Consider the following 16,832-nt stretch of genomic DNA (forward strand, 5'->3'; position numbering starts at 1 on the left):
CATCGAACGACAGCACGGTGTGCTGGCTGGCACTATTTCTAGACCTTGGTGAAAAGTTCCTTTGGCATTTTGCTGGTATCCAAACTTTAGAAAGTGTGTTTGGGAGAATCCGTGTTGAACGTACCTGATGCCTTGATCAAAGCTATTAAAAAAGAATAAATAATGCTGACCTTTAAACCTAGGTGTTCCCTTGACATTTGGACTTGGAACAGATGCAGCGAAGGTACGATCAGTTGTGAGAGAAGGAGGCAGTTTCCTGTTGGCTGGTGCTTGTCTTTCCATCTAAGTTGTGTGTAGTTTATGGAGTATAAATATTTTGCTTCGGATTTCTCAGAAGAACAGTGTGATCGTTCCAAGTGTGGTGTGACCAGTCTTGTAGCTTGCAGGTTTGCCTGCTCTGAATGCTCTTAACAGCCAAAGAGAAAACTGCCTTGTGGAAAAACCTGTGATTAGTGAATGAGACCTTGGAGGGAAAAAAACTCAGCGTGAAGGCAGTTGTAGAAATGTAGAGCTCTTAGGCGAGGCATTTACTTGGTTAAATAGCAGTTTGTAAAATGGCAATGTGAGATACTTCGTACTAAGAAATAGATGCTGTAGAAGAGGAGATTCACAGCCCTCTGTGCTTAGTTCTTAATTCACGTTTCTGTGTTGGAAACGGTAGCTGCAAGGCTTTTTGTTTGAGAACTTTATACTGCTGATAATGAAACTGCAGGCTGAGGTGAACTGCTTCTAAAACTAACCTGACAAGAGCTAGAGGAAACTTCTTACTAAGCTGATTCACTTTCTCAATAAAAACGGAGAACTTCAAGTGGAACAAAGAGGGTTCTCCCAAATACAGCTCTTTTTCAGAAGTGATGATCTTCTGTTTTGATGGAATAGTTGATTTGATTAGCGCTCTCTTGCTGAGAAGGCTGTGCGTAAAGGTGAGCTCTATGCTGCACACACAGAGGCATCGGTGGGGCTGTATGGCTTCTATTGTGTGTAGGTCTGCTGGCTGATTAGTGTGAACTTGCACTGAATCTCCTGCTGATCTTGAAGCAGCAGTTAAAATTCAGTTGCCTGTACTATAGGGTAAGCTTCAGTGTTGCTTAAACGTGTTTCTTGTGTAAAGGGAAAAGATGGGCAAAAGCAAGCTGCATCAGGTTTTGTTGAGGTCAGAGAAGTTCTCTTGCTTCATAACTCAGGACAAGTTAAAGATGCAACAAGTGCCAACTTCCCTGAGAATAAGTAGGGAGATTAGTCATAAGTAGAAGCAGATTGAATCATATTTGGCTGTTTTCCCTTTTTCCACCCTGTGCAGTTCAAGTGTTGTCTAGACACAAACTAAACAAGCAGGACTGTGATGGTCATCTTAGTTCTTTAGCATCTCTTGAACTCTTTTCAGAAGAGAAAGGTGTAAACATTGAGTGGCTGTAGGACACAGATAAATAAGCACAACTCTCTAAGAAGTCTTAGGTAACTGTAATCTGAATTCTCAGTGTGGCTTACTGGTTTGTAGGAGGGAGTTTCTAAGCTAGTTTCAAGTGACTTGTTGCTAGTAGACATCCTTTAGTGTTTAAAAAACATACATAAAGAGTTTAAATGCTGGTTGGTTTTACATTACATGCGAAGCTTTCTCATGTAAGAAATTCCAAGGTCATATTCTTGGTTTGATACATTAGGGTAGCAGTAAGTGTGGGTATTCCTGAGTCATTTTGAAGTAACAAAGGCAGTGGGATCCTTTAAAAGTTTTGCCTTTCCTGATTCTCAAGTCTAAATGAATCTTATGGTAAGCTGATAGTTTCCCATTTTTGTTTGGAATTAATTATCTCTTTAGGATATGGTAATTTGCGTGCGCTTATTGCTTAAAGACTTGGTTTATTGCACCAAGCATTGCTAGTCTTTTTTTCTGTGTATCCTGTGTTTTCAGTATGGAATCTAGTAGTGCTCTTTGTGAGGAAGCTGTGTCATATATCTGTGTTTCTTGGCACACGTATGCCACTGCTTGTAGGGTTGATGTGTAGTGCATGTGGTGCAAACCAGTCAAAGGAATTAGTGGTCAAATTCAGCTTGCCTTTCTTGCTCCCTGATCTCTCTGCCTTCTGAGAATGGGCACGTGAGTCTGGGCTCTGCATCATTGGTGCAGGACACAGGTACATGCGTGTAAGTATCTATGGTGCAGATCAGGATACCTCTCTTTCTCCTACGTATCTGTTCACTTAGCCTGTCTGGGGAGAAACTGTAGGTAACAAAGGATCAAGGAGAAATGTATGCCTAAGTGAAGCTGCGTAGATGTGTACTCTTGGATCTGTGGCTTGGCAGCATGCACGCAAAAATACTGCTTTCTAGAGTAGTTGAATCTATTCTGTTTTGATAGCTGTATTCGGTAACAGGCTCAACTGTGCTTATTCTGTGTATCTGTCATAAGAGCCTCTTTAAAATTATTTTATTTATTTTTATTAATTCTAATTCAAAACTCAAGCTAGGAGAAGCAAATATGCTACAACATGAAGAAATCGTACAACTGGATTGCAAAATGTAGTGGTAAAGTTGGAACAAAGATACCCTAAATCCAGAGGCCAGTGTTGTGCATCACTGTTGCAAGGAGGAGGGGAAGGGAGGAGGCTGCCAAGGCGCTTCCCCTGGTTGGAATGCTGCTTCAGCCCCACCACATGCGCAGAAGGGAATGAAGTCTTGGCTCTGGCAGCAGGGGAACTTTGCCAGTGAGTTAGGAAGAGCCAGGACTGTACCTTGCTTGGGGTGATGGGCTCATACCTATGGAGCTTGTCTGTCAAAGTCGAGCTCATTTACACAACAGTTCACTTAATAGGTATTCGATTTCCTGCTTTGTGTACATAGTTACAGAAGTAGGTCATAAATATGCAGCTCCATGTGAAAGTCATCTTAGAAGTATCTTAGATGGATACTGTTTCTTGAACAGAAATTAAGTACTTAAATATATGTTGAGAATCCACTTTTCTCAGGTTGCTCTAAGTTACACGGAGTTTCTTGGCCACCAGAAGCTTCATTTATACACTAAAGGATTTTGTCAAAATACCGTGTGACTTGTAACTGAATGTGCTTCCAGATATTAGCAGTTCTTAAGGGCCCCGGCTGTTAATAAACAAACAATAGTGATAGAGCTAGACCTGCTGTTCCTGGATAGTCTTTCTTCTCCAGTGTGACTGTGTCTATAAAATACTGACTTCAGTATGCTGGGTCTTCAGAGTGCTTTACAAGGCATCTGTTACTGTTGAATGAAAGCTTGATTGATACTGCTTTTATGCAAGGACATAAAATCTGATTTGGACTGAAAGACTTTGCTATGAATTTTCTTAATAGCTAACACCCACACCTCTCTTTTGAAAATAATTGGGGATCTTCATTGTATCTGTATTGTCTAGCTAAAGCTCTAGTGCTTTGTAGAGATCCATGAAGGTGTCTTTAATTCTTTGTAACTTTGCAGCACAACCTATGATGACATGAAATGTTCTCTGGTTCCTTGTGCTTTTGTATTTGACACGCTGACTCCAGATACAGACATCTCTGCAGTTTATGTGGGAATATTTTAAAGTCCCATAACTAATGGTCTAAGGTTTCTTAGACCACTAGATTGTTCAGTCTGGAGAAGGGGAGATTCAAGATGACCTTATTGCTCTCTACAGCTGCCCTTCAGGGAGGTTGTGGTGAGATGAGAGTCAGCCTCTTCTCCCATGTAACTAGCAATAGTACTTGAGGGAATGGCCTTAGGTTGCACCGGGGGGATTCAGGTTGACTTCTCTGAAAGAGTGGTCAGGCACTGGAATGGGCCGCCCAGGGGGTGGTGGAGTCACCAACCCTGGAGGCATTTGAGAAACATTTAGATGTTGCAGTGGGGGACATAGTTTAGTGGGAAATATTGGCAATAGGTGCGTGGTTGGTCTGGATGATCTTAGAGAGATATCCCAACCCTGATGATTCTATGATTCTTTTCTGTTTTTTGGTTGATGACTGGAATCTAGGAATGCTTAAGTGTTTCCTACCCTGACACAGCTGAGATGACCTTACAACCAGTAGTTAGCAGAAACAACGTAACTGCATTTCTGTATCTTCACTACTTGTTTTACTTCTTTTATCAGTCTTATTACCCCCTTTGCATTATACCCTAGTGTTTTAGGAAACTACATTAATAGACCACTGGTTGCCAGTTAAAGATAGCTTTCTACTGGTCCAGCTGGTTATGGGAGCTCACAGTCTGTTGCAGAGGGCAGAACCATGCTTTTGACCGATAATGAGGTAATAGCACGGCAGGCTTGTGATTTGAGTTCAAGAACACACCCAAATAACGTCTTGAATAAGTGTTCTTCAGAGTAAAATCTGAGTGTGGTTCTTTACTCTCTGTATGTAGTTTTTACTGTGTAGGAGAAAAGTGAAGGAGAGGTAGCCAGGCTTGATAAGTCTGATTATTTTGAGATCAGTTCATGTAGATAGTAGGGTTATCACATTGTCTTTAAAGGTACCCATTTTTGAAAGTAACTTCGAAGGGAAAGGTGGTAGAAAGTCTGCATCTTCTCCATTCCTCTCCTTCAGTTTTTAATAATACTACACGACTTCCCTTTATGATACAGGGAAATACTTTTAGCTTGGAGTTTGTCTGACTATTTGACTTGTTCAAACATTGGGTGACTGAAGTTTTCAACAGATCGTAATTAAAGCAGGCAAGTTCTGTATGGTCATGTCTAGCTCTTTCTTCTCTCCTATGCAAGCTTCAGTTGTGACTAGTGCTATTCAGTGTGCTCTTGCCTTTGGTGTAATGGAAGTGACCATAGGCATATGCAGTAAAATCAGAAATTCTCTGGAATGCTGTTGTAGCTACAGCTTTATAACTGCTCTGAGAACAAGTTCTAACAAGGTTTTTGCCTGGGCCTGATTTAAAAGAATAAATAAAAAATAGTGCTTTCTTACTTGTGAAAACAACTGAAATAAGACCTAGCTGTGCATGTGTAGGACTTGAGTGTTCCTATTATAATCTTGAAGATGATACTGTATAGGACACCCAGTTACTCAGGTCTCCTCAAATGTGGTAAAATGTCAACTCAAAATAGAATCATAGCATCATTAAGTTAGAAAAGACTTTCAGTGTCAAATCAGCTGTCAGCCAGGCCTACCAAGGACCATTACTAACCCATGTTCAGTGCCGCATCCAGGCATCTCTTAGATATCTCCAGGGATGGAGACTCCTGCTTCTCTGGGTAGCCTGTTCCGGTGCTTCACCACCCTATCCAGGAAGAAATTGTTCCTGACGTCCGTCTAAACCTACATGGGTGCAATCAGTAGCGTTACTTTAAGTTGTTCTGGCTCATGGAGAAAAGACCCTGCATAGAAGCTGAATGTTTCCAAGTTCTGGCAAAGTAGAGCAGAGAAGGCACCAGTGGTTTAGGTTGGCTTGAATTCACTGTACTTCGTGAGGCTGGAATGTAGATGAATTGCTGGCACCATGGGTAGTACTGCTGTAACACAGCACAAGACCTTAATATGAAGTATGATCGTATAGTAGAGTGTGCGGGACATGCTCAAATTTATTCCCAAAATATACATCCTATCCGAGAGGAGCGATTCTGAATAAACACAAGGAATGAAAAATACGAATTAATTGCATGAATCCTAATTCTCTGCAATCCTGTAGAAAGGTTGTGTGAGGAGGGATAAAATGTACCTTTTAATTCTTTACTGAGTTTAATTCAAGCTATATTCATGTTCTGTGTTTTTTCTGACTGACTCTCAGAGCTTCCCTTTGCACAACAGAATATGTAGATTTTGCATTCCACACGGTAAACTGGATGCAGTATGGACTTCATCACTGATGGATGGAGGAGAGAAACTGAAGAGCTCTCCAAATAGAGTTAGTCAATGAAAGTCATGTCTGTACTTCTGTCATTTAGTGTTAGACTGAGTGCAGCAATGGCTTTGGAACACTGGCTGCTTGTAAAGGAGAGGCCAATTGAACTCATGTTTGTGATTTGGAAGCGGACTGCTTAGCATGTACAGGAAGCATAACATTTAGATTCATAGAATCACTCAAGTTGGAAGGGACCTTAAAGATCTTCGAGTCCAACCATTTAGCCAGAGCTTATGTGCTTGCCTGTGCCTGCATGAAAGTAGCTGCCTCTCAAGTTCTCAGAAGCATTGCATTTTTTAGAGGAAACCTTTGTGTTGCTCCAGGGTTTATGAATGTCACTGTCATCGTGGCTTTTGGTTGCTTGTTGATGCTGTATTTGTTTCCTCTTTCTTCTCCTGAGGTGGTGCTTGTTAAGTGAGTCTTTCTGTATCCTTTAGTTTTGCCCAGCTGATCATGAAAGGTGGTGAGTGAAAATCTAAGTTATCATACTCCAACTTTGTTTGCCTGTCCTACTTCAAACAGTATGTTAGATTTAGACTTGTTTTTGAGGGTGTACTGTAGGTTAAACTTGAGCTGTTGAGAAAAAGATATCAGAATAAGTAACCTTTCTCCTAATGGTTCTAGACTCATTTATATCTTTGGCTTAAGAAATGTTGCATTGATTGTTTTTTGCTTCCTTCCAGAATGTGAATAGCCAGATTAGGGATTGGTTTTGCACTGTAGTTAACAACTGATACAATAGTAAGAAATGTTTATAGTTTTATTCCCCTTTGTTACTACAGTATTTTGCATTCAGAGATCTATTCAAATGGTGGTTTTGCTTATGTCGTAGCTCAAATTACTCACGGCTCTTTCAGGACAAGTATTCTCTTAAATATGTAGGAATCTTAATGCTTTAATCAGATCTCTTTAAAATGGCTAGAAGTAGCTTTATATTAATATAGGAGACTTTCTGTCCTACTCTCTGCTCATGTTTCTGTTTCTGCCAGATACGCATGGAACTTTGGTCTCTGTAAAGGTGCCTCTGTTGGTAATGTTTATAAAGTGAGAGTGACTAGGTGTGTGAAACAAGCTGGGATTAGTCATATAGTAGGAAACCTAAATAGGCAGTTCACTGAATCTTCATGTCTATTGAGTTAATGATTGTGCTGGATATCAAATGCTATTTAATTCTTATTGTCACGTGTCTGTGTGTATACTTCTGGCTGTTTAGAATTTCATATCAAACTGTACCATCGGCTGGGTAAAGGGCAATGATATAACAGTATTTGAGTGTACAGCTTCTTGTTCTGGTGATGGAAGTGATGCATTTGTGGATGAACACTGTGAGTTAATGTCTCGTTTTTTGTAGTGACTGGATGAAAGTGCAAGTACAACTAAAAGGTGAACTGGGAAGGATAAAGCCTTGAAGGGGAAGTTTGACTAGCATGCCATACACTTCTCTTCAGCAGCTGTCAGACTTCACTTAAAACCTGTTGCTGAAATGACTGGTCTGTAAAAGCCTTGGGGGTCTTGGCAAGAGCTGGATGTGAGGTCTTAGTTTAGAGAAAAGTTTCGGAAGTTGAGTTTAGAACTGAGGCTTTTTATTTGGCTTTTGTCCACCTCTGTCACAACTGAAAAATTCTCTTCAGAACATCTGCGTTAGTGTCTCTCCATGGGCATGTAACTGTCTAGCATAAATAACCCTTGTACCATGTGGTGGTGGTGGTGTAGGTTAGTGTCAACTGCTACATAGCAGTGTGAGCCACAAATGCAAGCTGACCCTTTTTGTATGTGAGTGAGAAGTTAGGCTTTCATGGCTGATGGGTATCTTGTCATGTAAGAGTAGCTGTTGGGAACTGACAAAACTAAGTTAAAACATCTAGTCTAAGTAGTTTTCTCCCATCTACAATGCTACCAAGCTGACCCTTTTCTTTCCAAAAAACTGGAATAGGTTTGGTGTACTAATCTTAAAATAGTGTTTAACTAGTGTTTGGTTTAGTCTTCAAGTTGGAATAAAAAGTGATTGAAAATACTGTAACATAATAGTCATGCTAACTGTAAGCCTCCTAGTCTTAAGTATTACATTCTGAAAAACCTGGAGGGGAAAAAAGAAAAAAAGAGGAAGTTAAATTTGCTTTTCAAACTTGAGTTGTGTGTTTGTTTAGCATGCTGCTGTGGTGCTTTGCTATTTTGTAGTCAACCTCTTTTCTATCTTGCTGGACTTCTAGTAATCTCCATGCAAGGTTTAAACTGTATAATATGTATGGCTTTTCAAATCTGCCTAGGAACAAAGGTTAGTATCTTCAGGATGGAGGAAATTGTTCAATTATGGGTGGCTGTAAGTGTGGTTATTATGAATCCTTGACCTTATGTTCATTAACACTTCTTCTGCTCTTCTTTTGAAAGGCCCTTCCTTCTTCCATGATGATAGTAGCTGTCTACTGCCCAGTAATAGCAGCACTCTTTATCGTTTTGAAGATGGTGAACTACCGTTTGCACAGGGCACTCGATGAGGGAGAAATTGTGGAGAGGAATGCCAGTGAGCGTATGAACAGGGGTGCAAAAACAGAACAAAGCAGTGTTTCAGCCAAGAGGAAAGACAGCAATGGACCCAGGTAAGGTTTCTGTCAATGCAATGTGTACTGCTGGAAATGTTGAAGACTTATGTAACTGGATTAGTGGATGAAATAAATGCTCGAGGAAATGGATGCAGATTTCCATGAGTTTTTGAAAGGCTAATTAAGTCTAATATTAAAAAACAAACAAAAAAACACCTTTATTTTTTTCATTTTAGGCTTGAAATGATGATTTCATGTCAACTTTGTGGTTCTTTCTTTAAAAGAGTGGGAAGATGTTGGAAGCACTGAGACAACAACATGGAAAGTGTGTGTTCTTTAGGTTGCTAAATATCTAATGAACACAACCAGAACAAGTAATGTTATTTCAGCAGTAGATGTGGTTTTAAAAATCTAGCTGTCAAATACTTACTAAGTTTTTAGTGATAAAAGAAATGTCTAATCTGAATTTAGTTTGCTTCATTTCACAAGAGCAGGTTAGATACAATACTTCACTCTAGTTGTAGGCTTGATTCAGAGAGAACACTATCCTGGGATCTTGGGATTCTGAAATTGTTCAGCTCAGTAGTGAAGGTGATGATTCTGAAGTACTGTCAGTAGGAATTATTACTTTCAACAGATCTTTGCTTTTGCCATCATCAAAAGAGATTTCCCTTCTCTGACCAGGCTATGAGGAGGAGAAAAGAGCAAAAGATTACTCATCAACAAGGCTGTTTGAACTCAGTATGTGTTGTGAGCTCTGTTATCTAAGCCTCTGCTGAACGCCACATAACTGAGGACCTCTTAAGAGTTAGACTGCATGAAATAAATGAGTCTTGAATTCTTAGCTTTTTGAAGACCTTTCCTTTGTGTTTTTTTTTTTTTTGTTGTTGTTGTTTTTTAAAGGAAACAAAAAAAGGCCAACACAGAACCCTGAATCTTTCAGATGGAGGCATGTGTTATAAGAAGCTGTAATCAAAAGAAGCTTCTTACTCTGTGTATCAGGATGCTTAAAGGTTGATGTGGTGTTTAAAATGTTCAGGATAAAAGTGAAAGGACTTCCTTGTGTATATGGAGTAGCTTCCATGGAGTGAGTCTCATGTTCTTCTGTATCTGTGCTCAGCTTAGTATTATTAGCAAAATCTGTCTTCATTTCCTTTAAAGCTGGTATACAGTAACTTCTTGTATCAATCTTTTATAACCTGACCATCTTTCCATTCAGTGTTTGGTAACTGAACCTGCTGATTTTAATTGTAACTCCATTTAGATCACCATACTTCCTACTAAAGCTGTATTGGTATGTTTTGGTGCAGTGCTACCCTAAGTGTGTACTACTGCCTTTTCTGCTTAATAAAATTCATGAAAGTAAACTAGTGGTATGTTCTGTTTAAATGCAGACTTGCTAATGCATGTGTTAGATGTGATCCGTAGACTTTTTTTCTTCATTTTGTTTCTAAGCTGTGTAGGTTTTGCTTTCCCAAGGTTTGCCAGGGCTTGGCAAGTAATTACAGGTATTGTGAATTACTTATGGATGTTCTAGAAGTTCTGTTTCTTCTGAGGACCAGTTGATGTGGGCCAATTTACTACGTTATAAGTATTTGTGATCTTGGATATTGAGGTTAGTTTGGCATGTGTCCTGCTTGCCAACTGAAGTTTCATTTACTTTCATATGATCCTTGTTCCCAATCTCAGGTCCCTTAACTAGAACTGGGAACAAGGTCAATGCAAGAATTACAAAGTTGCTTTTTGGTCAGCAGGATGTTTGGTACATTCTAATTTTTACCTGGAAGCTCTCAAGAACTTTGGGGTAATGTTCAAACCGGTAGAGGAGATACAGGGCAAGGTCTGCTGCTCTTTTTCTGGAGCTTTAATTGTTTGTCTGTGAATGGGGCTTCCAGGTATCTAACAAAAATGGGATCCTATCATTTGTAGACTTCTGTGGGCTTCTCGTATCTTATGTTTCCATTGGCTTCTGAATAGGATCAAACTGAGGCTACTTTAAAAAGTATCATTTAAAACTCATTTTAAAAAATTTTGGCTTAATTAAGCAAAGACCAATTTGCTCTTCTGTAGATTATTTTCTTCTATTCCTTCCAAATATGAAATTCTTGACTTAATACCTTTGAAAGAAGAAAATAGGAATGAGAACTGTCTTCTTGCTTCTATATAATTTCTATATAACTTCTCGTGCAATTGATGACTTAACTAACACCAGCCTGTCATATAAGTATTATGCTTTTCCTCTTGTGAGGTTTCATTAACACAAATAAAAAATAGAAATGCAAACTTCTAATCCCGCACTGAGGGAATACTGCAGGAGTCTGGTAGGTATCAGTGGATCTACATATGTATCTTTGAACATCTAACTTGCAGTCTTGCTTTTGGGAATATGAATGCCTTCCTTCTTGTGTCAGTGACTACTATGATTCACAGTAGGAAAAGACATTAACTTGGTGACACTGTTCTCAACACCCATCAGTGTGAGGGAGCTGAATTTTGCTTGTACGTTGCCATATAAATCAGGAGAATGTGGTTTCTTAATTTGTTGCCTTTGAATTAAGTACTGTCTGCTTTAAACAAGTAGAGCAAGAAAACTTAATTAAAAAAAAAAAAAAGCCAGGATGTCTTCAACTCTTTCTTTACTTACACTGTTTCTTCTCCTTGCAGTTCTGTGCCTGACAGACTTCTTGACCTTGCAGTTGTTTAGCTTTTTAAGTTGTAATTACCACTTCAAGCTTTTCAGGAAGTCTCTTAATGCTTGAAATTGGTCTGTTCTAGCATTTGCAATAAGTGCTGTGGTCCTTCTCCTGTTACATTTGTAACTTTATCTTTGGCCTGGTCTCATTTTTCTGGTCAAGTCTGGCTAATCTCAGTCTTTGATTAGGCCTGTTACTGGGCTATGTTATGTGCCAGCAGAAACCAGTAAAGTGAGGAGGCTAATGGTGAGGGTTTTTAATCCCTTGCCCATCTTACCAGAAGATGATGTCTTCCTAAAGGATGTTCTTCCTGTTCTTGAAGTACATATGATTAAGAAATACATTTAGTGTCTCTGAAGGCTGGAAGGAAGCAAAAAGATGGCTATGGACAGAGGAAGGTATTCAATAGATAAGGAATGAAACCCTTCCTCTGCTTTGTCCTGATGTCAGAACTGTTGTAAAGTCTCTCTTGAAAGTCACTGTCGGAACATCAGACCTCTTTAGCTAATCAGCCTAAATCAGTTACTAAACTTCTGAATTCCCTTAGGCTAAAAGTCTCTTCAGACTTTCAATTGGACTCTGAGATGCTCACAGTTGCAGGTAGTAAATGTGCAGGTTCTGGATTCCTTCTCTGTTGCAGTCTTGGTTGCACATAGCTGGACACAATTTACTCAGTCTCCTCAGTTTGGTTACTTCTGTTTCTTGGGTTGCTTGCAAAATCTGGTAAATGCAGTACTTGCTCCAGGATATGAAGTCATCAAACTGTTAGAAACTGGTTGTAGGACTCAATAGCAGGAACAAATGGCTACTATACTGGCAGCAAACAACTGTTAGGGCTCTGGGCTACAGGAATCTTCTATGCATACAGTGGTTAAGCCTGAAAGTCTGTACTTCCTGCTTGTTCCTGCGGACACTGTTATTGTTGTTTTGTTAGTAGCATTTGTTAATCCATTTGTTTGAGTGCTACCTCAGAACACAGCAGCCCTATATGGGCTATTGCTGGATTGTATGGTTGCTTGTGCTGATATCTGCTGGTTCATTTTAAAACAAAACTGCTTCCTTCCCCCACCCTGGCTCTCCTCCCCAGATCTATGCATGAAAGCTAATTCCTGATGACTTACTCTTCCTACTTCACAAAATGTACTTGAATCATTTGCAGTGTTTGTGAATAAATTATTTAAAAAAGAAAGGAGCTTCATCTTTTTGTGAAAGCATTATTTGTTATTTCTCTAGTTGTCATCATAATGTATGTTGAACTTCAACATTGAGTAGATTTTTAGTTTAGTCTTAACTTTATATTAAGTCCTTAAGTGTTCTAAAAATGTTTACGTAGGGAATACTATGTTTATCTAAAGCTGATGGAAACTAAAGAAGCTGAATTCTGCATTTATTTTTTTCCCCTGATTCTTCCTTAGCATTATTGATAAGGTTAGGTCAGAGAGAGCTTGGTAAACAACAAGCAATTACAACATGCCTATGTCATGCTGCTGAGCTGTACTAAAATGGTGGCACCTCCCCAGTTTGCTGAAGTTGGACCATATTGTTCTGCTGACTCATGTCTGGTTGACTCTTGAGCTGAGTATTTTTTACTTCAGAAGTATATTCCTAACTTCAGGCATTTTGTTTTGTTATTCTTCTGATGAAGGAACGTTCAGCCTGTAGAAGCATGTGATTAGGGGACTCGTGTATGATTTGGAATGGTCCCTAAGGCTGAACCCCAATGTGATTTATCTCTTTGTGAGATTACAACAGCTTGAAAAATCATACCACAATATTGTTGCCTACAACACAATATAAACGATGTTTCAGGTCTGTTAGCCGATTGAGAGACTCTTAAAACTAGAACATACTTTGAAACTAATATTTACTGATCTTGAAATGCTTAAATCACTAGGACATTGTAATATGTGTGTTATATGTATTACATCTTGAAATAGAACTTAGTAGGGTATGTAGTCCTTCTCTGGTAGGCGGGATGCTCCAAAAATAATGCCTCCTATTTTATTATGTTGGCCCACACTATCAGAGATGATTGTTGGTGGTACAGCTGTAGAGGTTGAATTTTCCTGCCAATGTTCTGTTATGTTTTGTTGCCATGTGACAAATGACAGCAGAGGGGCAGTCTGGTAAAACAGCATCTGATGTGGAAGTGCATCTGAAGCAAAGGTGTGGCATTGAATTTCTTCCTGTGGAAAAATTGCACCCATTGACATTATTCAACTCTTGCTGGATATTTATGGAGACTAAACAGTAGGTGTGAGCACAGTGAGGCAGTGGGTGGTATGTTTCAATAGGAGTGACAGTGGGTCACCTCTGCTGGTGCAGATGTTTGAGTCCGGCATGCACGCTCTTGTTTGTTGCAGGTGAAAAGGTGTTGCTCATGGTGGAGACAGTGTTGTCATGGTTTTGTCACAACCATGACAAATGCTGAAAAGGAATGTTTGGTAGCTGTGAATTATCAGTAACAAATAGCATTGTTGTGCTCTTTGTATCTGTTGTAGTTTACATCAAAATTAATAGGAGGCATTACTTTCAGAGTGACCTACATAAGTAATGATTTGATATCAGACAGCAGCGAAGTCCCTTGGGGCCTCTATCTTCCTGCCTTTGCAATAGCTTTCAGTGATGATATGCAGCTACCTGGTTAACCCATGCTTAATTTTACTCCAAGGTACAATTTAAGGAGAACTTTTTGATCTGTGCAAATGACTTCATATTGAGTTCCCCCTGCTTTTAGAAAGACTGTCACTGAGTGCTTTTTCTGTCGGTTGATTTCTAATTCCAGCTGACAGATGTTCCAGGAGTTACACATCTGTGTTCACTTGCAGAGAAGGTTTCATATGCCAGCATTTCAGAATCCTTCAAGGTTCCTAATTCTTCATACCTTGTGCTGGCCACTAACAGTGAAGTTGCAAGGCAAGCAGCTTCTCTACTAGTGTATGGGGTGCTCCAGTTACACTTCAGTTTTCTGCATCACATGAACAGTGTTTGTCTGAGGTACTGGGATATGCTTGAGCTTGTGAATTTTGAAAAGCAAGAAACTGTTTGTAAATCTGGACTCGGTGTAGTCAGACGTATTTTATGTGTTTAACTGCTAAGTTAATTATTCTTAATCTTTCCCTTAGTGACCCTGGTGGAGGAATTGAGATGTCAGAGTTCATTCGAGAAGCCACTCCCCCTGTTGGCTGTAGTTCACGCAATTCTTATGCTGGAATAGATCCAAACAACCAGGTGAGAGTTGTTGCTGCTGGCTTTGTGACCATTATTTTTATTTATTTTTAGTATCAGTTTTTGATTGTGCTAAGATCAGCAACTCGTCTGCATGTTGTATTTAACTGCTTTGTTTGAGATGGCTCACCCAGTCTTGTGTTCTAAGAACAGCTGGCTTTTACGAGGCAAACTATCATCCCAGCAGGAAGTATTCAATTTCTGCACAGCTAGCTTCCTTCTGATTTAGGAAATGAAAATGGCTCAGAGCATGGTCAGATAAATACTAAGACCTGATGTCGTAGGCTTTTGTCTTCTTTTTTGTACCAGTGAGTCATTAGGTAGAATGCAGCTACAAAGTTATGGCACGAACTAAGTGTTTGATAATGTATCATTTAGACACTTGATTGGTAAAATTCAGTGATGTTGATTTTTGAGGAGGCTTCTGTTAACTCTTCATAGAGCATCCACCACTATCTTTCTGAAAGTCATTGTTCCTGATGGTTCAGACTCTGCATTTAAAAAAAAACAACAAGAACCAAGTTAATTTGGTAGAGTACAAAGCAAGCTACAGTGGTTGAAATAGAAATAATAAAACTGTTAATCTCTCTGCGAAGTCTTCCCTATTTTGATGCCTCAGCAAGGGCAGGAAAAAGGTGGTAAATATGGGCTGCCATATTTCAGATGGAAGGGCTGAAGAACTTGCCTTTCTTGGATTGTAATACAGCTTCATTATACTCTGCTCATTTTGTAGTTTCACTGGGAAGCTGTTCTGTTCTTTTATTATGTCTGCTAGATATATGCATTTGACTTTTACAGTGCTGCATGTGCTGTTCCTTTCATTTAGCTTGTGATGACTAGCCAGTTGTGGCATTCTTCTTTTACCAATTTATCAGAGAATGAATAGATCTGGCTGGCCGGACTGTAAGGTTATGTTGCCAGAGAGCACTGCAGCATTCTGTTAAGGATGCAGAGGCTATTTTTGGATGGAGGGGAAATCCTTGTCTTGGTATTATAACAAGTCCATCCGATTAGCTCTGTGGGCTAGCAGTGTATAATGTAGAGCAATATTATGTTGGTGTTTTTGCTACATAGGTAGGGTCTGTAGTGTACACAGGAATAGGATGTGGTCCATGTAGGAGTAGGTTAGTAGACAGGGCTCTTGTTTGACTGGCCTTCGTTTGGAAGGGCATTTCCACACTAAACTGTTCTAACGTTAAAGCATGTAAAGGAGCTCCGTGTTCTTTGCTGTGCGCTTTAATGTTGATATCATAATATGGTTTAAACCTCTGATAAAATTTAGTGCTTGCCAGTTGCCAGTGATTGAATTTGGTGCATCAGGAGGGTAAGTGTACAGGAAGCAACTGAGTTCTTTTCAGTTTTCCCATGCTGGTACATTTGCATTCAGCTGCAGCTTCTGAAGACGGTGTATTACTGAAGGTGGAAAGAAAAAGTTGAAGAATTGCGAGGTGACTGACAAAAGTGTGCTTGACAGTGTAATGAAGAAAATGAATTAAATAAGCTTTGCTTTTTTGTATTATGCATAGCAAAGCTGTTATGCTGTATTGTAGCTGGATAAAATCTGCGTGTATATCCAGAGAATGTTAAATTTGCTATACTTGCAGATGGGAATGAGTAGAATTATGCTTTTTCTTCTTTTGAGTCATTTAAATTAGATAGTAAAGCACAGTTGACATTTTTTTTAATCTCTCAAGTTTATATTTTGCCTTTGTAGGCCCTTTCCCTGTCCTGTTTCTGAGATTTAATTATCTGTTAGTCATGCTGGTTTTTGTGAATTTTTTTTAGAGAGATGATGGTGGAAATATTACAAAAGGAAAGCCTAAGTTCTCTGCAGCACCTCATCAAAATGTTTGCTAGAAGTTACAGTATGTACATAAAAAGGCAGATTAATCCTAAGTGGCTATCAAGCTCTTAAATGAGGAGAGACGTCTGCTAGTTGGCCATTGAGCATGACTGAAAATAGATACTAAATACAACTTGAAATATGATTGTAGCTAGTATCTAAAAATTGCTCAGGAAATACTGCAATTTGCTTGCCTTGAGATGATTGTTGTCTATGAAATCAGAAGCTTCTATCAAAATAAAAATTGCACTAGCGGGAACAAGAGGGAAGAATAAGATAATGTAAGATTACAGACTCAGAGTAGCTATGGTTAGAAGGGACCTTAAAGATCATCTACTTCCAAACCCCTGCTGTGGTGGATGATTTAGTGGGTGGCAACCCTGACCAAGGTGTCCTTGAACACCACTGGGGATGGGATGTACACAGCTTCTAGGGCAGCGTGTGCCTCACTGCTCTATGAGTACAGCATTTCCTCCTAACAGCTAACCTAATCTCTCTTCTCTTAGTTTAAAATAATTTCTCCTCGTCCCATTCGCTGTCAGATCATGTAAGAAGTCAGTCTTCATCTTGTTTATATGTTCTCTTAAAGTACTGAAAGGTTTTCTCTATGATGAGCAAGCCCAGTTCCCTCAGCCTTTCTTTGTAGGAGTGGTGCTACAACCTCTGAGCAT

The 16,832-nt window shown here is 39.4% G+C and overlaps 1 protein-coding gene across 9 annotated transcripts in view; it reads left to right on the top strand.

Moving 5' to 3' along the window:
- PCNX1 (pecanex 1) overlaps positions 1 to 16,832 on the top strand; it is an 86,682-nt gene that overhangs the window by 5,302 nt on the left and 64,548 nt on the right. For all 9 annotated transcript variants that reach the window (XM_072337144.1, XM_072337138.1, XM_072337136.1 and 6 more), the window contains exons 2-3: positions 8,246 to 8,454; positions 14,216 to 14,321. In XM_072337144.1, coding sequence (XP_072193245.1) covers positions 8,246 to 8,454; positions 14,216 to 14,321 — 315 coding nt within the window. The remainder of the gene's footprint in view (positions 1 to 8,245; positions 8,455 to 14,215; positions 14,322 to 16,832) is intronic.

This window comes from Excalfactoria chinensis, chromosome 5, assembly GCF_039878825.1.
Source record: "Excalfactoria chinensis isolate bCotChi1 chromosome 5, bCotChi1.hap2, whole genome shotgun sequence".
Classification (NCBI taxonomy): Eukaryota; Metazoa; Chordata; class Aves; order Galliformes; family Phasianidae; genus Excalfactoria; species Excalfactoria chinensis.